General features: G+C 33.4%; 1 protein-coding gene and 1 long non-coding RNA gene across 2 annotated transcripts; both read left to right on the forward strand.

The window, feature by feature from the left end:
* The first annotated feature begins 237 nt into the window (after nucleotides 1–237).
* On the forward strand, nucleotides 238–13,388 carry LOC130049696 (multiple epidermal growth factor-like domains protein 10). Its single transcript, XM_056147619.1, has 11 exons — nucleotides 238–245; nucleotides 558–715; nucleotides 812–949; nucleotides 3,004–3,165; nucleotides 3,258–3,395; nucleotides 5,474–5,608; nucleotides 5,705–5,842; nucleotides 7,971–8,105; nucleotides 8,202–8,339; nucleotides 12,641–12,778; nucleotides 13,243–13,388. The coding sequence occupies exons 1-11, from the start codon at nucleotides 238–240 to the stop codon at nucleotides 13,386–13,388; spliced, it is 1,434 nt and encodes a 477-aa protein (XP_056003594.1).
* An 87-nt stretch (nucleotides 13,389–13,475) lies between these two features.
* On the forward strand, nucleotides 13,476–14,657 carry LOC130049080 (uncharacterized). The gene is made up of 3 exons (XR_008797607.1): nucleotides 13,476–13,583; nucleotides 13,668–14,475; nucleotides 14,523–14,657. It is a non-coding gene; the product is annotated as an uncharacterized LOC130049080 (long non-coding RNA).
* The last annotated feature ends 12,529 nt before the right edge of the window (nucleotides 14,658–27,186 follow it).

The raw sequence follows: 27,186 nt of genomic DNA on the forward strand, positions 1-27,186 counted from the left end.
AGGGGATCATCTCCAAATTAAGTGAAAAGAAGACGTATGAGATAAATACAACATCTATAATGGCGTATTTTGAGATTTTGGTTTATCGGCAAGCCTCGCGAATAAATACACCATATCAACTCGTTGGATAAACCAAATATCAAAACACGCAATATAGATATCCTCTATGTATCTTTTGTAAACAGAAAAAGCTCGTAAAGATATCATCGTGGGTTGAATCTATGGATGGTGATAGCGATGGATGGGTATTCAGATTTTGGAATGTCCAACTTTATCTAAAATATTAATAAAGCCTTACAATGAAATATAGTTGTTATAAACTTTGCATTATGATAAAATTATTCTGTAGTCTATATAATTACCGTGTACGATTCTAGGGTTTTAATATTTAATAGATAAACATTTAATTGTGTAATATTTCATTGTCTCATAATCCATACTATCCTCACATTATATATTTATATTTCATTGTTAATTCAAACAGTATTTTACTCTGCAAATATTTTTCTAGGAGTATCCTGTGATTAGTTTCTAAGAATTTGATTGTGTTTTATAAGACTTACCTCCCAATTCTACAAAGGTTGTCCTGTACCCGGTTACTACGGACTTAACTGTTCCATTCCTTGTGATGATACAAACTGTCGATACTGTCACTCAGAGGCTGGAGCCTGTTACAGATGTAAACCTGGATACCAGGGACATCAGTGTAAACTACGTATGTCTGTTTCAGTGTTATGTACATTTTTCAACTAACTTGTTTCACATTCTTCAGGATTGTCCTTTGTTATTCCATGATGTATTTCATTCGTAGCTTGCAGTCCTCAGTATTACGGAGAACTATGTAAGGAGACCTGTGGTAGCTGTAGTGACGGAATGACGTGTAACCATGTTGATGGAACCTGCACAAACGGATGTGACGTCGGATTCTATGGAGAGGAGTGTAAAACGCGTATGTCACTGAAATTTAAAATGTTAAGCCACTTTGAAGTTTTTAATGATATAAGAAATTATTTGGTGAAAGAGTCAGATTAAAATCCATCTTCGAATTATAAAGACGGTGGTTTGTTGATGAAAAGGATCGGGGATTGAACCAGGGTCGTCCACGTGAAAATCGAACACGCTAACAATTGCGCTAGTGAAGATCGTTGCTTCAATAAGAAAATGACAGTATTAATACTATCGATATTAATTTGAATGCATGTAGAAATACATTTGTATGTGCCACTTATAAAGTATATAGATAAAGAAATAGGGAAAACAATTGAATTGATATCAAAATATATATAACCGTTATACAATCTCAGTTACTCCTTTGTCCCGAGGAAATAAAATATGAGAAAATTAATGATTTGTAGTATTAAGCAGATTGAAAAGTTTTTCCTTCACTCATAACAAATGTACATGTTTTACATGTACGTTATACATTCCATGTACATAGTTCTGCATGCATGAAGTATTATAAAATGTTGATATTGCGAAAATATCGAAATAACGCACGGAACAAATACAAGACATCATTTGAAGAATAAAATCTCATTTTTAAGCTGTAAAAAGTGGGGAAAAAATATTCGAGTAATCTGGGGATTGAACCCGGGTCGCCCGCATGAAAATCCACTACGCTAACCATTAGGCTAGCGAGGACCTCGCTTCCAAATGAAAATTACGAATATATAGAGATTGGTTTGATCAATTTAAAAACAAATATCATATTCAGAATTCTATAAAGAATCTCTATTTATCTCACCTTTATCTAAGAAAAACATTAAGAAACAAAAAAGTTGAAAAAATCCATTTTTCAAATTCTCTTCCGGTAGCGACTGGAACTGAAGATGAAGTACGAAATAGTGATTCTGCAAATTTATAAGTCATGTTCTATCAACTCTAATAAGTCTCAAGTTCATATCTTTAGCCCTTCCTGTAGATCACTCGCGGACAAAGTTCCATTTGAAAATCAGGAAATTGTCCATAACTTGGAACCGAAATGGAATTTTTGCAATTTTTTTTGGTGATAAACAGAGTTCATAATAAAATGCACTTTTCCTGAAAGTTTCACTGAAAACCACTGTATAGTTTTCGAGAAAACTCCTGCACAAAATTTGGTCCAAAAGATAATAATAACTAGAAACTTGTTGCCATGGCAACAAGAAGGTCTTCCGTTCTTTCCGTGTCCAGTATATAACTTTAAATTCTTCATTTGTTATCAAGTGGGAAAAAATATTCGAGTAATCTGGGGATTGAACCCGGGTCGCCCGCATGAAAATCCACTACATTTTTATTTTTGGAAGACATTACAATTTCGGTATTTTATATAGGGAAAAATAATGATAATGTGGGGGTACCCCACGGCTTTCCATAATGAATGGATTATATGCGCACTATTTTTTCCTGCATAAGGAAGTCTGAGCCCCGGATTCAAAACAAATTCAATCATCTGGTTCTACAATACTGGGGATCATCTCCAAATTAAGTGAAATAAAGGCGTATGAGATAAATACAACATCTATAATGGCGTATTTTGAGATTTTGGTTTATCGGCAAGCCTCGCGAATAAATACACCATATCAACTCGTTGGATAAATCAAATATCAAAACACGCAATATAGATATCCTCTATGTATCTTTTGTAAACAGAAAAAGCTCGTAAAGATATCATCGTGGGTTGAATCTATGGATGGTGATAACGATGGATGGGTATTCAGATTTTGGAATGTCTAACTTTATCTAAAATATTAATAAAGCCTTACAATGAAATATAGTTGTTTTAAACTTTGTATTATGATAAAATTATTCTGTAGTCTATATAATTGCCGTGTACGATTCTCGGGTTTTAATATTTAATAGATAAACATTTAATTGTGTAATATTTCATTGTCTCATAATCCATACTATCCTCACATTATATATTTATATTTCATTGTTAATTCAAACAGTATTTTACTCTGCAAATATTTTTCTAGGAGTATCCTGTGATTAGTTTCTAAGAATTTGATTGTGTTTTATAAGACTTACCTCCCAATTCTACAAAGGTTGTCCTGTACCCGGTTACTACGGACTTAACTGTTCCATTCCTTGTGATGATACAAACTGTCGATACTGCCACTCAGAGACTGGAGCCTGTTACAGATGTAAACCTGGATACCAGGGACATCAGTGTAAACTACGTATGTCTGTTTCAGTGTTATGTACATTTTTGAACTAACTTGTTTCGCGTTCTTCAGGATTGTCCTTTGTTATTCCATGAGGTATTTCATTCGTAGCTTGCAGTCCTCAGTATTACGGAGAACTATGTAAGGAGACCTGTGGTAGCTGTAGTGACGGAATGACGTGTAACCATGTTGATGGAACCTGCACAAACGGATGTGACGTCGGATTCTATGGAGAGGAGTGTAAAACGCGTATGTCACTGAAATTTAAAATGTTAAGCCACTTTGAAGTTTTTAATGATATAAGAAATTATTTGATGAAAGAGTCAGATTAAAATGCATCTTCGAATTATAAAGACGGTGGTTTGTTGATGAAAAGGATCGGGGATTGAACCCGGGTCGTCCACGTGAAAATCGAACACGCTAACCATTGAGCTAGTGAAGATCGTTGCTTCAATAAGAAAATGACAGTATTAATACTATCGATATTAATTTGAATGCATGTAGAAGTACATATATATGTGCCACTTATAAAGTATATAGATAAAGAAATAGGGAAAACAATTGAATTGATATCAAAATATATATAACCGTTATACAATCTCAGTTACTCCTTTGTCCCGAGGAAATAAAATATGAGAAAATTAATGATTTGTAGTATTAAGCAGATTGAAAAGTTTTTTCTTCACTCATAACAAATGTACATGTTTTACATGTACGTTATACATTCCCTGTACATAGTTCTGCATGCATGAAGTATTATAAAATGTTGATATTGAGGAAATATCGAAATAACGCACGGAACAAATACAAGGGATCATTTGAAGAATGAAATGTCATTTTTAAGCTGTAAAAAGTGGGGGGAAAAAATTCGAGTAATCTGGGGATTGAACCCGGGTCGCCCGCATGAAAATCCACTACGCTAACCATTAGGCTAGCGAGGACCTCGCTTCCAAATGAAAATTACGAATATATAGAGATTGGTTTGATCTATTTAAAAACAAATATCATATTCAGAATTCTATAAAGAATCTCTATTTATCTCACCTTTATCAAAGAAAAACATTAAGAAAGAAAAAAGTTGAAAAAATCCATTTTTCAAATTCTCTTCCGGTAGCGACCGGAACTGAAGATGAAATACGAAATAGTGATTCTGCAGATCTATAAGTCATGTTCTATTAACTTTAATAAGTCTCAAGTTCATATCTTTAGCCCTTCCTGTAGATCACTCGCGGACAAAGTTCCATTTGAAAATCAGGAAATTGTCCATAACTTGGAACCGAAATGGAATTTTTGCAATTTCTTTTGGTGATAAACAGAGTTCATAATAAAATGCACTTTTCCTGAAAGTTTCACTGAAAACCACTGTATAGTTTTCGAGAAAACTCCTGCACAAAATTTGGTCCAAAAAATAATAACTAGAAACTTGTTACCATGGCAACAAGAAGGTCTTCCGTTCTTTCCGTGTCCAGTAGATAACTTTAAATTCTTCATTTGTTATCAAGTGGGAAAAAATATTCGAGTAATCTAGGGATTGAACCCGGGTCTCCCGCATGAAAATCCACTACATTTTTATTTTTGGAAGAGATTACAATTTCGGTATTTTATATAGGGAAAAATAATGATAATGTGGGGGTACCCCACGGCTTTCCATAATGAATGGATTATATGCACACTATTTTTTCCTGCATAAGGAAGTCTGAGCCCCAGATTCAAAACAAATTCAATCATCTGGTTCTACAATACTGGGGATCATCTCCAAATTAAGTGAAATAAAGGCGTATGAGATAAATACAACATCTATAATGGCGTATTTTGAGATTTTGGTTTATCGGCAAGCCTCGCGAATAAATACACCATATCAACTCGTTGGATAAATCAAATATCAAAACACGCAATATAGATATCCTCTATGTATCTTTTGTAAACAGAAAAAGCTCGTAAAGATATCATCGTGGGTTGAATCTATGGATGGTGATAACGATGGATGGGTATTCAGATTTTGGAATGTCTAACTTTATCTAAAATATTAATAAAGCCTTACAATGAAATATAGTTGTTTTAAACTTTGTATTATGATAAAATTATTCTGTAGTCTATATAATTGCCGTGTACGATTCTCGGGTTTTAATATTTAATAGATAAACATTTAATTGTGTAATATTTCATTGTCTCATAATCCATACTATTTATCCTCACATTATATATTTATATTTCATTGTTAATTCAAACAGTATTTTACTCTGCAAATATTTTTCTAGGAGTATCCTGTGATTAGTTTCTAAGAATTTGATTGTGTTTTATAAGACTTACCTCCCAATTCTACAAAGGTTGTCCTGTACCCGGTTACTACGGACTTAACTGTTCCATTCCTTGTGATGATACAAACTGTCGATACTGTCACTCAGAGACTGGAGCCTGTTACAGATGTAAACCTGGATACCAGGGACATCAGTGTAAACTACGTATGTCTGCTTCAGTGTTATGTACATTTTTCAACTAACTTGTTTCGCGTTGTTAGGGATTGTCCTTTGTTATTCCATGAGGTATTTCATTCGTAGCTTGCAGTCCTCAGTATTACGGAGAACTATGTAAGGAGACCTGTGGTAGCTGTAGTGACGGAATGACGTGTAACCATGTTGATGGAACCTGCACAAACGGATGTGACGTCGGATTCTATGGAGAGGAGTGTAAAACGCGTATGTCACTGAAATTTAAAATGTTAAGCCACTTTGAAGTTTTTAATGATATAAGAAATTATTTGGTGAAAGAGTCAGATTAAAATGCATCTTCGAATTATAAAGACGGTGGTTTGTTGATGAAAAGGATCGGGGATTGAACCCGGGTCGTCCACGTGAAAATCGAACACGCTAACAATTGCGCTAGTGAAGATCGTTGCTTCAATAAGAAAATGACAGTATTAATACTATCTATCTTAATTTGAATGCATGTAGAAGTACATATGTATGTGCCACTTATAAAGTATATAGATAAAGAAATAGGGGGAAAAAATTGAATTGATATCACAATATATATAACCGTTATACAATCTCAGTTACTCCTTTGTCCCGAGGAAATAAAATATGAGAAAATTAATGATTTGTAGTATTAAGCAGATTGAATGTGAACGGTAGATCAATGTTTTCGGAATAATAAGTTCTTCTCTGTTATCAGAAAAGTTTTTTCTTCACTCATAACAAATGTACATGTATTACATGTACGTTATGCATTCCCTGTACATACTTCTGCATGCATGAAGAATTATAAAATGTTAATATTGAGAAAATATCGAAATAACGCACAGAGCAAATACAAGACATCATTTCAAGAATGAAATATCATTTTTAAGCTGTAAAAAGTGGAAAAAAATATTCGAGTAATCTGAGGATTCAACCCGGGTCGCCCGCATGAAAATCCACTACGCTAACCATTAGGCTAGCGAGGACCTCCCTTCCAAATGAAAATGACGAATATATAGAGTTTGGTTTGATCAATTTTAAAACAAATATCATATTCAGAATTCTATAAAGAGTCTCTATTTATCTTACCATTATCAAAGAAAAACATTAAACAACAAAAAAGTTGAAAAAATCCATTTTTTAAATTCGCTTCCGGTAGCGACCGGAAGTGATGACGACGTACGAAATAGTGATTCTACAAATCTATAAGTCATGTTCTATCATCTCTAATAAGTTTCCAGTTCATATCTTTAGCCCTTCCTGTAGATCACTCGCAAACAAAGTTCCATTTGAATATCAAGAAATTGTCCATAACTTTGAACTGAAATGGAATTTTCCCAATTTGTTTGTGATAAACAAAGTTCATAATATAATGCATTTTTCCCAAAAGTTTCACTGAAAACCACTGTATAGTTTTCGATAAAACTCCTGCACAAAATTTGGTCAAAAAGTAATGATAAGAATAATAACTAGAAACTTGTTGCCATGGCAACAAGAAGGTCTTCCGTTCTTTCCTTGTCTAGTAGATAACTTTAAATTCTTCATTTGTTATCAAGTGGGAAAAAATATTCGAGTAATCTGGGGATTGAACCCGGGTCGCCCGCATGAAAATCCACTACATTTTTATTTTTGGAAGAGATTATAATTTCGGTATTTCATATGGGGAAAAATAATGATAATGTGGGGGTACTCTAAGGCTTTCCATAATGAATGGATTATATGCGCACTATTTTTTCCTGCGTAAGGAAGTCTGAGCCACAGATTCAAAACAAATTCAATCATCTGGTTCTATAATACAGGGGATCATCTCCAAATTAAGTGAAAAGAAGACGTATGAGATAAATACAACATCTATAATGGCGTATTTTGAGATTTTGGTTTATCGGCAAGCCTCGCGAATAAATACACCATATCAACTCGTTGGATAAACCAAATATCAAAACACGCAATATAGATATCCTCTATGTATCTTTTGTAAACAGAAGAAGCTCGTAAAGATATCACCATAGGTTGAATCTATGGATGTTGATAACGATGGATGGGTATTCAAATTTTAGAATGTCCAACTTTATCTAAAATATCAATAAAGCATTATAATGAAATATAGTTGTTTTAAACTTTGTATTATGAAAAAATTATTCTGTAGTCTATATAATTGCCGTGTACGATTTTCGGGTTTTAATAGATAAACATTTAATTGTGTAATATTTCATTGTTTCATAATCCATACTATTTATCCTCACATTCTATATTTTATTCTTAATTCAAACAGTATTTTACTCTGCAAATATTTTTCTAGGAGTATCCTGTGATGAGTTTCTAAGAATTTGTTTGTGTTTTATAAGACTTACTTCCTAATTCTACAAAGGTTGTCCTGTACCCGGTTACTACGGACTTAACTGTTCCATTCCTTGTCCTGATACAAGCTGTCGATACTGTCACTCAGAGACTGGAGTCTGTTACAGATGTAAACCTGGATACCAGGGACATCAGTGTAAACTACGTATGTCTGCTTCAGTGTTATGTACATTTTTCAACTAACTTGTTTCGCGTTGTTAGGGATTGTCCTTTGTTATTCTATAATGTATTTCATTGGTAGCTTGCAGTCCTCAGTATTACGGAGAACAATGTAAGGATACCTGTGGTAACTGTAGTGAAGGAATGACGTGTAACCATGTTAATGGAACCTGCACAAACGGATGTGACGTCGGATTCTATGGAGATGAGTGTAAAACGCGTATGTCACTGAAATTTAAAATGTTAAGCCACTTTGAAGTTTTTAATGATATAAGAAATTATTTGGTGAAAGAGTCAGATTAAAATCCATCTTCGAATTATAAAGACGGTGGTTTGTTGATGAAAAGGATCAGGGATTGAACCCGGGTCGTCCACGTGAAAATCGAACTCGTTAACCATTGCGTTAGTGAAGACCGTTGCTTCAATAAGAAAATGACAGTATTAATACTATCGATACTAATTTGAATGCATGTAGAAGTACATATGTATGTGCCACTTATAAAGTATATAGATAAAGAAATAGACGGAAACAATTAAATTGATATCACAATATATATAACCGTTATACAATCTCAGTTACTCCTTTGTCCCGAGGAAATAAAATATGAGAAAATTAATGATTTGTAGTATTAAGCAGATTGAATGTGAACGGTAGATCAATGTTTTCGGAATAATAAGTTCTCTGTTATCAGAAAAGTTTTTTCTTCACTCATAGCAAATGTACATGTATTACATGTACGTTATGCATTCCCTGTACATACTTCTGCATGCATGAAGAATTATAAAATGTTGATATTGAGAAAATATCGAAATAACCCACGGAACAAATACAAGACATCATTTCAAGAATGAAATATCATTTTTAAGCTGTAAAAAGTGGGAAAAAAATATTCGAATAATCTGGGGATTGAACCCGGGTCGCCCGCATGAAAATCCACTATGCTAACCATTAGGCTAGGGAGGACCTCGCTTCGAAATTAAAATTACGAATATCTAGAGTTTGGTTTGATCAATTTAAAAAGAATTATTATATTCATTATTCTATAAAGAGTCTCTATTTATCTTACCTTTATCAAAGAAAAACATTAAAAAACAAAAAAATTGAAAAAATCCATTTTTTAAATTCGCTTGCGGTAGCGACTGGAAGTTATGATGACGTACGAAATAGTGATTCTGCAAATCTATAAGTAATGTTCTATCATCTCTAATAAGTTTCCAGTTCATATCTTTAGCCCTTTCTTTAGATCACTCGCAAACAAAGTTCCATTTGAAAATCAGGAAATTGTCCATAACTTGGAACGGAAATGGAATTTTCCCTTTTTTTTGTGATAAACAAAGTTCATAATATAATGCATTTTTCTTGAAAGTTTCACTGAAAACCACTGTATAGTTTTCGAGAAAACTCTTGCACAAAATTTAGTCAAAATAATAATAATAATAACTAGAAACTCATTACTAGTAATGAGTAGGTCTTCCGTTATACTACTTCTTGTCGAGATTGGAAGTTTAAAACCCATTCATTACAATTGAATTTTATTTTCTTCACACATTATCCGTTGATATTAAGGTTATCAGTGTTGGAAACAAATTGCAGTTCAGATTGCTTTAGTCAAATTCGGTTCCAGTTTGTGAAATGCATTGGAATTTTCAAAAATATATTCCACAAAATGTACCGTTGCGCCTAACATACACACAAAAAAAAATAAAACACGTTATGATTCCTGTTGTCTATATTCACTTTCGGTCATGACCGGAAGACCTCCAATTGAATAAATATTTTATTCTACATATTAATAATTCTCAACTAATCATACCTTTAGCTTTCGACAAAAATACACATATTTGAGAAAACTTCCGGCTTTTCGGTCGGCACTTCCGGTGGAAATATTTTACATGAACAAGACCTAATCATCATCCATGATAGCCCCAATATCTGTCCAAAAAAAAACTTCAAAAAATTATATTTTTTATATCGCTTCCTGTCACGACCGGACGTGACGGTTACGGACGATTCTCACATGATGCAAACACACTGATGACTGACTATCAGTCTTGAAAATTTGAGACTACAGTCGTTAACATTTGCAGAATTTTAGCTTGAACAAATTCTCATTTTGAAGACTGTAAATCTCGCGACCGGAAGTAGATTTCACAAAAATACTTTACGTTACTCTAGACATTTGCAATGTTTTGCAATGTCAATAACATACAAGAAAATCATTTGTAATACTCCATATACAAGCGAGATTTAAGACCAAGTCAAAAACTCAATTTTTCCACTTTTTCTCACAATACCGGAAGTTGCCGTTTTTGCTTCCGATAGGGTCAACATATTTCAAAAGAACAAGAATGAAACAATAAGCTAATGTTTGTTCTGCATCAAAAGAAAAAATCTGAAATTTTCAATTTCTTTGATCACTTCCGGTGAGGTCCGGAAGTGACGGTTGACGAAGTTAACCATATTCGACAAACCCACTTGTCATGATTTATCATTTCTGAAAGTTTAGTGCCTTAATCTTTAACTGTTGCTGAGCAATTTCGTAAACAAAATCTCATTTTGAGGACAGGAAATCGCGCGACAGGAAGTAGATTTTACAAAGATATTTGATGTTACTCTAGATATTGTCGGTGTAGGCAACATATTTGAAAAGTATTTCAAATACTTCATTCACAAGCGAGATTTATGGGAAATAAAAATGTTCAATTTATTTCGATTTTCTCTTATGACCGGAAGTTGTCGTTTTTGTTTCCTGTGGGACTTACATATTTTGAAACTGCAAAAGAGATGCAATAAAGTGATGCAAGTTTTTATATAAAAAAAAAGGAAAAGTTGAAATTTTCGATTTTTTTGATCACTTCCGGTGACGACAGGAAGTGACGGCGGACGTGCTTAACCCAATTTGGCTCGCCTACTCTTTAAGGTATATCACTCCTGTAAGTTTGGTATGTAAATCTTTTACCGTTTCTGAGATCTCGCGCGGACAAAATATTTTTGAAAACAACGGAAATCGGACATATCTGACGAACGGAAGTGAATTTCAAAAAAAATGAAAAAAGGGTCTGGAGGTATTTATATTCTCTATCATCCCTGAATATTTCAAGAAAATCCATCCAGCCATCTCTGAGAAATCTTCAGTAAAAAAAAAAGAATAATAATAAAAAGAATAATGATAATAAACAGTAGAATCACTCTAAGGTCTTCCGTCTGGAAGGTCTTCCGTCTTGAACGGAAGACCTTAATAATAATAATAATAACTAGAAACTTGTTGCCATGGCAACAAGAATGTCTTGCGTTCTTTCCGTGTCCAGTAGATAACGTTAAATTCTTCATTTGCTATAAAGTGAGAAAAAATATTCGAGTGATCTGGGGATTGAATTATTGAACTAAAGAAATTTTATTATTGACAGAGTAAAAATAATCTATTTCCGTGTTTTAAAAATACCGTTTTGTATGGAGTCACATAACACTACGTAATGACGTGATTTGACTTGTTTATGCTACAGGTTTTTATTTTCGTTATTTTGACTATGTTTTATCAATTCTTACTTTTTGGTATATATAAATAGATAGATAGAAAGATAGATATACAGACAGATAGATAGATATATAGAAAGATAGATATACAGACAGACAGATAGATAGATAGATAGATAGATAGATATACAGACAGATAGATAGATAGATAGATAGATAGATAGATAGATATACAGACAGATAGATAGATAGATAGACGGATAGATAGATAGATAGATAGATAGATAGATATACAGACAGATAGATAGATAGATAGATAGATAGATATACAGACAGATAGATAGATAGATAGATAGACAGACAGATAGATAGATAGATAGATAGATAGAAAGATAGATATACAGACAGATAGATAGATAGAAAGATAGATATACAGACAGATAGATAGATGGGTAGATATTTCTTTCAGTGATTCCAAAATCTTAAATCGTGAGAGATTACAACCGCAAACTAGCAAACAATTTGGTCTGAACTTCAGTTTCTTAAAATGTGATTTTGTGGAGGGACAAGACGAGTGCTCGTCATTCAATACATCAGCTTAATTCATAACTTCAAGCCTACATTTTTACTATTCATAACCATTGTACAAAAAGTGAGGTTTTGCTCACCCGATGCATTTTTATCAAAATATGGATATAACGGAAATGCATGTTTGAAAAGCGGAGGGAACATTACCCGTGATCCCTTCACCCGAGTCTATGTTTTTGAACAATCAATTGTCACGGAATATTCACCGTACTTACGAAAAAGGCCAACATCATTATTCTTTTATTTGTATTATGATATCATTATATAATCGTACATTAATAATCTAAAGAAAGACAGCTAAATGACCATTTATCATGACCATCAAAATCATATTACATTTTATGTGCAATCCTTTCGATCATACATTTGATTCACCTAGTTTGTTTTCAGTACAGTGACATGATTCACTTAAGAAAATTGAAACTTTTCTTGCATCTTTATTCAAATTATTACACTAGAGTGTGGTGATAATCTGTACGGACCAAGCTGTAACCAAACATGCGGGAAATGTCGAGATGGCAAGCAGTGTCAGTACATCAACGGTTCTTGTAATGATGGATGTGAGCCTGGATACCGGGGAAACAAATGTGATGAAGGTAACATTTGCGTGTCCAGAAGTACCAAATCCACGAATAAATTAAACTATTTTGCTATTTCATAAACTAATGATACCGGGGCAACAAATGTGATTAGGGTTATACTGATGTGCGCTGAAATACAAGATTCATGTACAAATTAACCATATTTCATAGATTAACCATATTTAAACACAATACAGATGTATATTTAATTGCTCTTACAAAATTTAGAAATTCATTTTAAAATTAAGGATTATCTCCCTCACGCATAGCTCTTATCCTTAGTCGATTTTGACTCCAAAAATAGCTCTAAAACTTCGGTTGAGCATCACTGAAAAGACATTATTTGTCGAAATTCACATCTGGTTCATCAAAAATGGTACCATATAAGTTATAAATATTTGCAGCTTATAGGAGTTATGAGACTGATAACTTTTCGTTATCTTCACCTTTCATTTCATGATTTTTTTCGAATGTTTTAGTCTGCCAGTTTGGGCATTTTGGTGCTAATTGTACAGCGGAATGTAGTGTGTTCTGTCGGAAATCACGTGATTGTCATCATGTGACGGGCTATTGCACGGGTGGTTGCAAAACTGGATGGCAAGGAAATTACTGTATAGAAGGTTAGTATGGACAGACAAGTATACAATAACGTAATGTTGTAATGTGTTATTCATATAATGGATATTTCATTGTCTCAATTAATCATTGCAGTCGAAGCTGAAAAACAGGAAATAGACATAAGATTTTATGCAGTCCTTGGTGCGTTATGTTTCACATTACTTCTCATTGGAGTGTATGCTGTTTGCAAAATCGTGCAATGGTAAGCAGCTTCTCTTAAAACGGTATCATAAAAAAATATATAAAAACACCCTCGTGTTTCAAAGGTGGAGTAATTTTTTTTCAGTAAAAGGAGGACATGATACGAAGGTGAAAAATATCGTCCCGATGATTCTCATCCTTGCATTAAAGACCCTTCATTAAAAGTCAATGAAGGTGGGATTGTCAGTAATGTATATCAAGAACTGGGAGAAATGGGCCAGTCCTCAATCTATGATCCTGTCGACTAGGAGATAATTAAACTTACCTAAGATGTATACAGTGTATACCTAGAATATGGACAGTGAGTTGTGCACTCTCACTACATCGTGGATTCCAAAATATTGATAGGCACCAATATGTTATATTTTAATTTGCTATGACATCTGCAATTTTACAAGAAACATACACTGTGATCAATATATGCGAGCATTTCTTTCGTACAGATAACAATATGATGATAACATTACCATATTTCAAAGAAGATTAAGATTGATGTCAATATGTTTGAACCGCCATGCCAGGAAGTAAGAATGATAATGATGTGAGATATGGCGATTTTTATATTTATCAATGTTATTTTGGAGTTATCTTTTTTCCATCGTATATCGTTGGAAATTCATGATAAATACCATCTCGCTGTTTTCAGAACTCAATGCCTCACTTTTTCGTCAGATTGAAGCATTAAAATAGCTTTATGTTTGGTATGAAATTAATTTGATATCTACACATTGCAAAAATACTATTATTTACTACGATAATGAGTAATGTATTAATATTTTTATATCATGTTAGTACATTATACTGCATTGCGTTTTTATATTCTTATAACCATGGGAATTGTAAATGTTTTAGAAATGTGACAGAAAGTTGTATAAAAGCTATAGCTAAGTTAGGTCTGATATGTTGGTACATGCTAGATATACGATGTTTTATAAGTTAGGTCTGATATGTTGGTACATGCTAGATATACGATGTTTTATGTGCTTTTTGTATTACTGTGAGAATTGAAGACTCACAATAGCCAATTTTCGATTTCGAATTTCGCTTTTATACTTCGGAATTCATTTAATCCCTTTCAGCAGTTTTATTGTGCTGTCATTTCATAAATAAATCTCAAAGTTATTTAAGTCACATTTTACCATTTCTCAATGGTTGATTAAAGATCTAATCACAATATTTCAAATATCGATTCAGATCTGTATGTGCCCTGATTTGAGGTAGACTTATATCATATAATTTTCTTAGGAATTTAACAGGGAACACGTTTCTAAAAAATACCATGATGTCTCATGATCTAAAGAGGTCTACGGGGTTAAAGGTCATATAAATGCATACTTGTTCATACTTTTCAAATCTGCACATTACGACACCTCTCAATAGATTAGAGTCAAAATAGGAAATTCTTAATGGATGAGAAAATCTGACTATCAAATCACTGCAAAAACATGACGATCAAATTCATCAATTTCATTTAAAACTGCATAGTTTGGTTGATAAGTAGCATCAATTATTTTACAATTGTAACCCTAATCTACGTTTCTCCATTCATTTCACACAATTTTAACATAATTACATAGCATGATGATTAGATCAAAGTCAATGATTTAAAAACATAATCTTTAAACAGATCTTAATCATTTTAAAAGGCGTTACAACAAAGCATGATGAACATTAAGATAATTATGTTTAGAAGTCATCAAGAGCAAAATTACATAATTTATTTCCATTTCCATCGTTGTTCACCTATTCTTAATAATCATTGTATTAACTCATCACAATTCATTTAGCCACTATCAATTCTCCTCTGTTTGATTTTTGTACTTTCTATTTAACTCAATATCTCTGTAAAGATAAAAAACAAACCACAGATTAAGTTCTAAGGACAAGGGATGTTATTGGCCAAAAATGGCCGCGCTTCTAAAACTGACCATATTTTGCAGATAGAAAGGCGACAATTTTCTCGTTTCACCATATATAACATGTGCCATTTCTCTTTTGTTGAATTTGCGAAAATAACGTTCAAATATTGCATTGTTAACTCTAATGTCGTCCTCCGACGGTAGCTTTTTCAATAAACACTGACACGAAGTGCACTTGCATGAACGCCAATCATCCTGGGCGAGATTACATCAGCTTTCGTATAAATTTATTTCAAGTTTTGATTGAATGGTATCATAATGTCATTAACTTACAAATTCAATGTACATGAAAAAGATCCGATTTATATGTAAAATATATGTACTGTGCTTAGAGAAAGATCACTATGAAATTCCGGAGACGGACCTATAGATAACAGTGTGTGAACCAATATTATTGATTATACTACTCTAACTACAAGTACATATAAATATTTTGTCGATAATATTTAACCTACACATTTGACTGTAAACACAATTCAACACATGTCAAGAGATGCGTTCAATAATACCCTCTGCCTTTAGAGTGTGACGAGTCGTTGATAAAAGGTGATGGTTGACAACAGTTGGTGATTTTTAAATACAGTTTTTACAAAAAACAATAAACAACCACGTCGGGATTGTCGAATCCAGGTAAAAGTCCATCTGAATAAATGACACAAAGTTTAGTGATAAAATGCATTCTGTGGTAAAAAAAAAAATAAAAACAAAAAAGACATGTATCAGGATCATTGTGCTATCTCTTATTCTTCAAATGGACTATCTTCTCCTCTGTCAGATTCACGAATGGGTCGTGCTGCGTCATCCAGATTGTGAGTCCAATCACGTACGCCTTTTACAGGTCTATCCTGGTGGCGCGCAAACAACAAGTACCTGAAATTATTGTAGAAGTATAAAATATGAAATATTGAAAATATCTTATCAATGATACGCAATTAATAGATAATGGTCAATTTATCAGTAGCAAATAATAATAATAATAATAAAAACATTTCAAATCTTCGTTACCACACAGCAACTTACTTACAATTCGGGCAATACACATTTTAACATCATGATTGTAAAAGCGTCCATCTAATTAAAATTAGATCCTACGATCCGCTTATCTACAATGTAGCGATATTAGCTAAGCGGATTATCATATTTAATTTTAATTAGATTGTAAAACATGAACGATTGTACAAATACATACCACAGAACACTTGTTATATTTGCACAGCAGCCAACAACCCGGGAACCAGCCTTGCATTTGCAATATCATGATGTTATTACTCCTTCCTTTTGTTCAACCCAGCAGAAGTATTTCTTGGCCGACACATGGCGACTCAGCATTTTGTCGCCAATAACAAAGAGGATGTCCTCATTCAGTAGGATTTCATTGGCACCGTCTTCCTAGAGGAAGGTTATTTGATTTTGTCAGCTTATAGTCACTGTACTCTCTCTCTCTCTCTCTCTCTCTCTCTCTCTCTCTCTCTCTCTCTCTCTCTCTCTCTCTCTTGTTCTCTCTCTCTCTGTTCTTTTAGCTTTGGACTGTATTTCCATACAATCTCTTCTTAATTTCTAAAATGGTTTGTATATCTTTTACATGGAAAGCAATATTTGTATTATTTTTTTTCTTATTGTGTTGTTAATGCGGGATTTTACCACTCGCATCAGGATGCAGAATAGATTTCGTTGTGGCATAACATATTCATCAATATGAAATATATTAATATAGGACCTGTAAATACTCATGAGTGTAAGCTTTTGCCATCTTGACTTCGTATGTGCCAAGAGTCAAGCTACGGATTTCATCTTCGGTGAATCCAGGGAAATATAGTGCAACATCCATAGCGTCCAGCTTTTTCCACGAGTAGGACCTTTGATCCCATCCCTCCGTCTCTACGCGGACGCGCATCTCGTTCGCTTGACGTGAGAGGTGAAGCATTTTTATTGATAGAGTTTGATCTTCATCAGCAATACCTGAGCTTAGAGGTGGGGAATATTTGTTGGCTACAGCAGCTACGATGTGCACATATTCACCAATGAAAGGAATTTGTGTGTTTGGTATGGTTCTGTCAAGATAACGCCATCGTTTTAGTCTTGCATTGACAGACTCTACAACCCATCGAACCTACATTAAAATGTGGAACTATGGACGAATTTCGCTCCATTTGTTTGGCACGCTGTTTTTGGCTATATTTAGATCTAAAACTTCATAGTTATTTCGGATTTCAAACATTTTGGTTGAGCATCACTGAAGAGACATTATTTGTCGAAATGCGCATCTGGTGCATCAACATTGGTACCGTATAAGTTTTACATTATGACCCCTGGATCGAGACCTCTGCTGGTGGACTGTTAGTCCCCGAGGGTCTCTACAGCCCAGTAGCTAAGTACTTCGTTACTAGATTGAAAATACGGATGTATATTTAATTGCTGTTATAAAATTTAGAAATTCATTTCAAAATTAAGGATTATCTCCCTCATGCATAGCTCTTATCCTTGGACGAATTTGGCTCCACTTGTTTGGCACGCTGTTTTGGCTATATTTAGATCTAAAACTTCATAGTTATTTCGGATTTCAAACATTTCGGTTAAGCATCACTGAATAGACATTATTTGTCGAAAAGCGCATCTGGTGCATCAACATTGGTACCGTATAAGTTTTACATTATTACCCCTGGGTCGAGGCATCTGCTGGTGAACTGTTAGTCCCCGAGGGTCTCTACAGCCCAGTAGCTAAGTACTTCGTTACTAGCTTGAAAATACGGATGTATATTTAATTGCTGTTATAAAATTTAGAAATTCATTTCAAAATTAAGGATTATCTCCCTCATGCATAGCTCTTATCCTTGGACGAATTTGGCTCCACTTGTTTGGCACGCTGTTTTTGGCTATATTTAGATCTAAAACTTCATAGTTATTTCGGATTTCAAACATTTCGGTTAAGCATCACTGAATAGACATTATTTGTCGAATTGAGCATCTAGTGCATCAAAATCGGTACCGTATAAGTTTTACATGTATATATATTAACAACATTCTCGTGTGAAATGTACATTACATATGTAACTATATTCAATTCATCCACTTAATAATGTCAACTGTCAAAACTAAATGTATGCATGTATGTATGTATATGTATGTATATATATATATATATATATATATATATATATATATATATATATATGAAAGAGAGGGGATACCTTGGTTATTAATCTGGAACTATTAGACTCCTCTGTGGTATGTTTGGAGTCTTTTAAAAAGCATGGCATTTCCATCCTAATGCCTATATCTGTCAGGACTTCCTTGCTGTCTCGGAAACCACGAGCTACAATGAATGTATCCCCCTCCTTAAGCCAACTTCTGAAGTCCTCCACGTTAGACTTGATCATGTGGTTAAGGATCCTGGCATCATTATTTTTAGAGTCGGACATGTATGGACCAAGAACGGATAGAATATATCCAGATGTTGTTACCACGATCATTGGCTTTACGGGCGATCTATGTTTATAAAGACTGTACGACCGCCTTGAGAAGGTGTAATTATTAGACTTCTGGATATATACATATATAGGTTCCATCTAAAACGAGCATGGCCGATGAGGATGCAGTTAAATCTGACGAAAAAAACTCCTGTGCTAACTGCCTTGTGTGATTTTGTATCACACTGTCTCGTGTGAGATGTTCAAAGCCAGATTTTCTGGCACAAAATGATTCATAAGAGCAGTCCTGGCAGAGGAAATAGATCGGCGTACCTAAACAGATACATAAATGTATTAATTTCCATTCTATCCATGGGCGTATCCAGTAATTGAAGTTAGGGGGACACAGCGTCATGAGGCAGAGGTCGGGGAAAAAACCCGTGGATTTTGTAGCTTTCATAGGGCTTAAAATGTCTTTTAACGAGGCCGAGTACAATTCGAATTTTTGCGTTCTGCGCAGTTGTTGCGCATTGTTTCACTTTCATGAAGTCGTAAAAAGTGAACTCTATATATTTTAACAAATACGATGTTTTATTAAATAAAAAAACTAAAGGACTGTTAATTCATGTTCAAATATAGTAAATTCTAAAGATAATAAGAAAAATTTGTTTAAAAAGTTGTTTTACAACTTGAGAAGACCAGAGCAGACGTAAGACAATTTCCCGGTGTTTTGAACACATGGGGATATTACAAAAAGAAATTATTTATAGAAAAAAGTTCGATGTCGACCTATGTCCAAAGATAAAGTCAGCTAGATCATTTATTTTAATATGTGTTATCATATGCATGTATATACATGTATATTTTGCCCTACATGTTCATATCTTATTTCCAAACGCCAAAGGCATAGCTCGTGGGGCAGCATGAAAATACAAACAAATGTATAAATACATCAGCAAAAAAAAAAGGGGGGATAAGAAGTGATATACATGACACATGGTTTAAACACAATGTCAGTTATTTTAGATTGCATATATTGTTTAAAATAAATTTCCTAAGTGTATGCTATCTTCTAGTTTACAAGGGAAAAAAATCCAAAATGGAAAAATGATAGCGATATCGAAGATAGTAAATCATTTGACGTAAATCTATTGTAGAACACTTGTTTCTCATAAAAAGAAAACAACAAAGATCCGTCGCGTCTAACAAATCATTTTCTACACTATAGTATTAATGCTGACGTCACACTTTAACCTCACATTGCGTCATACTCAACATGCATTGTGACGCACTTTTTGTGTATTCAAAGCATCTCATTCTCACTAAAATAATTTATTTTCTATAAAAAGGTCAATGTAACTTTTATTATATGCAGTTCGTATTTCGAAATATTGTATACGTACGTTATTAAAATGATGAGGATTGCTGTTCTTATGAGAAAGAGGAGGGAGTGTTTTAACAGTTTTATTGTGCACCATAGGCCTATGTTTCGTTGGTAGATCGTCTAATAAATATCCCATTCCTATATAATCAGACTATGGGTATAGTGCACACGTTTTCCAATTACAAATTCTGTAATTGATATATTTCAGATCACATCTATATTGTAAATGTAGTTGGGTAAAACAATACACTTCATAGAGATTTCGAGTATAGGTACATAATGGCAGTCCCCCCCCCCCCCCCCCCGGAACAGGAAACTTAACGACCTGATGATTTTAATGATGTTCTCTGGCCTTGCTATGTATATTTTTCCATAGTTGAATTATACATGGAGCCATTGGTAGGCCTAATGGTTAAACTTTTGATAGTATCATTTATAAAGTAGCGTTGTAGTTATTTACGCATGAGATCGAAACATATTTTGTAAAGTTTTGAGAATATAATCTTGTGATTCTTTTAACTTTTCTGAGATTTATAACTATTTCCTGATATTTCTTTATTCTATATCAAACATGCATATAGCTATTTAATTTATTTTCCCGATCATATGGAAGTTAGTAATGTACTACAATTATCAAGTATCCCAGATTCAAAGAAACATCTAAATCACGCACACAAAATCGGGTATAACTATTTCAGACTATTAGAGGAAAATGAGATATTCCCTAAGCAATTCCTCAAATTCATTTTCCATCATGATCCATACAAAATAGATTTTAAAAGAGCATAAGTAAGTTCCTATGGAATGAGTAAATTGCAAAGAAAATGATACGCGCTTTCATCCAACAAATTTGGACTAATATTGATGAATAATATAAGAAAAAAGTTGGCTGAAAAGGAAATTAAACGTTGAGATAGTCCCTTTGAACCGTAAATATGTACACCATAATATTCTTACTTTATCAGTCATTACAAAATTAAAGGTGTTTAAACATGAAATTATCTAATCAATGAAACAAATGACTTTAAGTTATTCATTAATATATAATTGTTGATACATGCAGAAGTTACAACTATATAATAAGTAGATTCTCAAATAAAAACTTTGAAACGTTCCCTATTCAATCTTCAGATTTCATTTTCTATCATGGTACACACCCAATAAATTATCTTGATAGATTTAGTAAGTCTCTATGACTTGAGGAAGTTACAAACAAAATTATGGGGTTTCGTCTTCAAAATTTTGACTAATAGTGTTTTATGAGAGCTAAAAATGGCATAGGGAGGAAACTTTGAGATGACCCCTTGGTCTTTCTAAACGGGGACATGTTGATTTTATTTCATTATATTGTCAAATATGTCTAAGACTTTCACATACATTGAAAAGATTGAAAACTCTAGGGCAAAAATATGAAAAGTTCTTTATTTTCGAAGAAAATCCCATAAGGTCCTAGAGTAAAGGTGCTGATATTTTGAGACGACCCCTACACAATACTGTACGAGCAAAATCATTTTTTTCTTCTTAATAAATGTCGAAAGTACAACTCATCAATGATACAAATTTAATAAAAATCTCTAGGGCAGTAATAACTGTATCCAGCCCCCTTAAGTAGTAATTTTATTTTCTATCATATTTAAGGTGGTGAAATTGATAAAATGAAACTTTTAGGGAGTTGAGAATACAATATAAGATCTCTTAATAACAGTAACAATAACTCAAAAAGATCGTGTCATTTATTTCTCTGAGGATAGAAATATGATTGCTCTATTATCGTTTTTTTTAATAAAAGACCTTGGTTACCTTAATTTTTGAAAATTTTAGCGGGGGGTGGGTAGGGGGTTGAGATCCGCCACTGTTACATATCAAACTTCTAATTATCAGAAAATAAATGTTTTCAATTTAATATATTGAATTTTGTAATAAAAGGGATTGAGTTACCTGCCATTTCTTCATATTAAACAAGGTTGTCAACAGCTTGTTGTCCAAGGTGCACCTAAGTTTAACCACCAGTATAGCCACACAAGTACGAACACTTCTTGACTTAGACAGTTTAATTTCCTTAACGTTGGAGATTAAATAATTGAATTGATTACGAGTGAGACCCGTGAGATTTTGATAGTCCTCACCAGAGAAAGAAGTGTTATCATCAAAATCAAGGCGGGTGAATAATTTTGTATTCACAAGATTTCTCAAGCTATCCGGGAGGGAAAGAAGTTCGTCATTGCTAAGAGATGTATTTTCTCTAACTCTGGTGTTGATTCCGGTCTTTAACACTTTTCCACTTATACGTCCGCTGTCGATATGTACTGGACAACATATCGCACCTTTTTTCAGAAGGACGCCAAAGTGCACAAGAAGTTGGAGTCGTGCCTGGTCAGGAAGTACAATAAGTTTCCGCGCTTTCTTATCACAGATAGAACAACAGTCATGTCTGTATCTTGATGGTATTTCAAGAGTTATTTTGTCACAAGATGGAACAAAATTTCCATTACCCTGTATGTTAATGAGGGGATGTCTCAATTTCAATGATGAGTAATATAACTGTCTACATTTATTACAAACAACATCATTGTCACAAACATTCGTCATAAACGAGAGAAACTTTCAAAGGAGCTTATTTTGATTTCCTTTGACAGGTCTTCTTTCATCTGTTTTAATCGTTTTTTACATGTGTAACATGTATACGTTTGATTCCATGCAAAAGACATTATGAATCTGCAATACTGATAGAATACACTTGAGAAATGTCACGTGTTCTATAAACGAAATAGTTTGTTAACACAACTGTATTCATAAATTACATATATATATGCATGTCTATTACAAGTAACGCACACAAAAAGAAATTTAAAACTGATCCTTTCTAAGAGACAAAATAAGAAGGTAAAACATACTTTATACAATTATTTGATTGAATATGGGGCACGAATACTCGTTTTTCAAAGTGGGGTCAGGCTTATCCGAAAAAAAAATCCGAAAAGCATATGAGAGAGAGAGAGAGAGAGAAAGAGAGAGAGAGAGAGAGAGAGAGAGAGAGAGAGAGAGAGAGAGAGAGAGAGAGAGATTTCATCAGCTTATGAATACCTTAATTTTTAGCATGAGAGAGAGATAGAGAGAGAGAGAGAGATTTTACATCATATTTATGAATACCCCAATTTTTCAAACTGTGCAGGGGTATGTTCATTCCCATAATTACTTATATAAACTTTTAAGTAGCAGTTTTCACCATTCATATACATGTATGTATACTTTATCAGATTAAAGTAAAAGTTACGGATGTTACAGGGCTGTTTGCGTTTTTTAAGAGCAATAAATTGTCCACGAAAGAAAAAAAATCCGAGGGGAAGTTTCTCCCCTGATGTTCCGTGCCTGAATGCTTATATTTCTACATGTATGAATGTGTAGGCCAACTACCCAATAGTGTTTTCGTTGCATATGTATGCATGTACTTGCAAATATGCATGCGTTAGCCTACACATTAGGCAATGCAAAAAAAAAAATAGAACAACAAAAAATGGCCACGACATTGTTCGAACCTCCGAATGAATTATAGGGGATTGATGTTTTAAATAATCAAAATGAATAAACCAACATTCGCTCGAATATATAAGAAACTGTTGTATTATATTTTGAAATGTCTTGAGAACCTTTGGAATCAAGATCTAATTAAAATGTAGCAATATTTGACACTCATCGTATGCATACGTTAAACTTGATGTACGCAAAAACGAGTTTAAAAACGCACACGCAGGTCATTATTATTAGCTATTGAGTTATACTCATGTATATATACGTATGCATCTATTTTATATGCATGTATTAAATACATTTTTATAAAGTAACAATTGAACAAAATAATATGCATCCCATCATAGTTAATGTAGCGATGTAGTATAATGAAGAAAAAACGATACGTTATCATTTTTATCGTACAATGATGATACAAAAGTCACACTGCTGTGACAATTGATAATATATATGTCACCTACAAACAAAACCACTCATTACAAGAAATTATATAAAAATCTTATCCTCATTACATATCTCTACAATGTCGCACTTTGCATCACCGCAATATTTCGTTTCCAAGGAAAATACTACATAACAGACAGATTCATACTGGAAAACTGCCGATTTCTGCATTCAGTCTTCTTCTTTTTTAAATTCATATTGTTTCCAGCCAACTACCGACACCATATTGATAATGAAAGCAGATTAGTAATGGATAATCAAACATGCAAAATATAAATCTGGTTGTTGTAAGCAAAAATATCTGTTTTTAATAAAGTTTATTCATATCTTCTTAAAATCAACAGATTCTGCTAAACTACCCAACTTTAGCGCACAATCATGACGTCATAATAAAATATTACGTCATTTTAATGTAAGTCGGGTAAGGATTAGGTCCTAGATGAGTAAATAAAACAAGTAATTAAACATAATATGAAAGTTGAAAAAATAAAGCAATTCTCGGCGGTATATAGCGAATAACGTCCCTTGTCCTTTCAATTAATCGTACTATAAAATTCCCGAGCATTATAAGACATATAAGAGCTAAAAAAAAAAAAATGAACAATTGCTCTACTTTTACAGGGCGCATTTTCTTTTTCCTATTTTCATACTTAAACATTACCAAAACGCCTATCTATATAACATTGTTGATAAAAGCATAATATGACGTTCATGATTTATGAAACAGCTATTTTCCCATAACACTGCCAGTCATTGAAAATGATTTTTATATTGAAAGCAGGGGTTTAATATCCATTATATCATATAGACGCGATCCTAGAATAAATCGGTGATTATGTCAATTAATAACCAATTCATTTTATTATAATATGCAAAATGATCGAATATTATTAGCCAAAAGACAGTTAACAAACATAACGTTTCCTTCTGACACCAGAATACACGTACTCCATGGTGATAGTATCTAGCAACGGGTAACATTACTTGACAACAGGCGATATTATAGAAATTATCACATGCGTCAAATTTATGCACGTACGGGTTACGGTAGATTGTTAACCAAGGTCGTTTGAGCGTTTGTAAACACGGGAATACATGCATTCATGTATACAACTCCGAATGACAGTGATTGATTAAATGTCAACAGACGTAAATCTTTCTGCTTTAATGTTTATACAACAATCAGTAAAATAAAACTAATGCTGCTGAGCCCCGGTTGACATGGTTTTTTCGAGGTGAACGTTTTTCAAGTTACCCTCAACTACATGCAATTTGCATATAGTGTAACTGCCATTATATCATTTAGCCAAGATTCCAGAGTTGTTCTGATATATCATATATATCATATAACCACAATGTGATGATCCAGGTTGGGTTTTTTCGAGGGTTGAACTTTTAACAAATAAAATAATGCTAAATAGCAAATTGAGCCTCTCAAAAAGTGCAAAGATATCTAAAAACGTTTAATTCATATTAAAGTTAGAAATCCAAAGGGACCATTCAGTCCCAGTATTTTAATTCATCGATTCATATTATATATCGAATCCCTTTAATTTTCAGCCAAGATACTATCAATATCACAATGCAGCAAAAATGTTATTATGTAATCGAGACTATCGCTTAACCACGATTTTATCGTGCAATGTTTTAAGTATTCAGAAATGAGCATGTAGTGATAAGTTTCGTATGGCTCATTGTTTACAAGAAAACATTCGCTTCCATTTTATTATTACCCCTTTTGGTGACAGTGGACGAATTAAAGAATCTGTTTACTATGTTATATCTCATTAAACAAAGTTCTATGTCTGGGCGATTTTTAAACGTGACGAAAATATCTGAAAGTGAAGAAGAGCAATTTTTGTTTTAACATAATTCAAATAGATTTCAAAAATAACAATTAGTAAAATTCTCCAAATATATCACATCAAGTAACTCGGTTTTAGATGCATTTATTTCACCGGAATTTAATCTAACAGTCCGAAAGTGATCGAGAGACAGCACGTCAAACTATGTATTTAAAAAAATAATTTTCAGTTGGTTATGGAAAATCAAAAAGAAACAACCTCTCTGTTTTGGTGTTATTGTTTGTCTTGTAAATTTAGATTTATAGTGCTCAATATTTATTGGCGGGCCATCGTACACCATGGACAACAATTATGCATGTATCATGATGCAAGTCATGTATTCAAAATGATTTAAAATTGAAGGCTGTACTGAAAATGTTTTGTAATAATTACTAATAAAGTTTAAAAACATAGTACATCGGACTTCTTCTTGAATTCATCGGGAAATATACGCTCACAAGGTATTGATTGGTGGTACATGTGTGTAGTAATATTCATACCATGCAAACACTGATGTAAGTACTGTTTTGACATTTGAAGACTTATAGTGAATGGCATTAAATAATTTCACCCGATGCGTTGACTCCATGTCCAATCATCCGTATGATGCGTATGATGTACACATTTGTTTTAGACACTCATATGTATCAACAGGGGATGCTTACGCCTCCTAGGCACCTGATCCCACCTCTGGTGTGTCCAGGGGTCCGTGTTTGCCCAACTATCTATTTTGTATTGCCTGTAGGAGTTATGAGATTGATCACTGTTCGTTATCTTCACCTTGCATGTATCTAATACTAACCCGCACTTAAGGTAAAAATGATTTACTCGTGTAAGAAATAGCTTAGGAACTCGCAAACAGAACTCTTATCTTTATGAAGGTAAATTTAATTGAGTTATTTTCAACGCTTTATGAAAGGGGTATATCTGACAGAGATACGAGCACTATAATTGCTTTTATATAAACACAGCGATGCCGTTAGAAGCACAGGGAAAACGTGAAGTACCATAGGACTAGTGCCAGGTTCGTAATCATTTCAACGTCTTCCGTGACCTGGGACCCCCACTATTAAGGTCA

The sequence above is a fragment of the Ostrea edulis genome, chromosome 8 (genome assembly GCF_947568905.1).
Source record: "Ostrea edulis chromosome 8, xbOstEdul1.1, whole genome shotgun sequence".
NCBI lineage: Eukaryota > Metazoa > Mollusca > Bivalvia > Ostreida > Ostreidae > Ostrea > Ostrea edulis.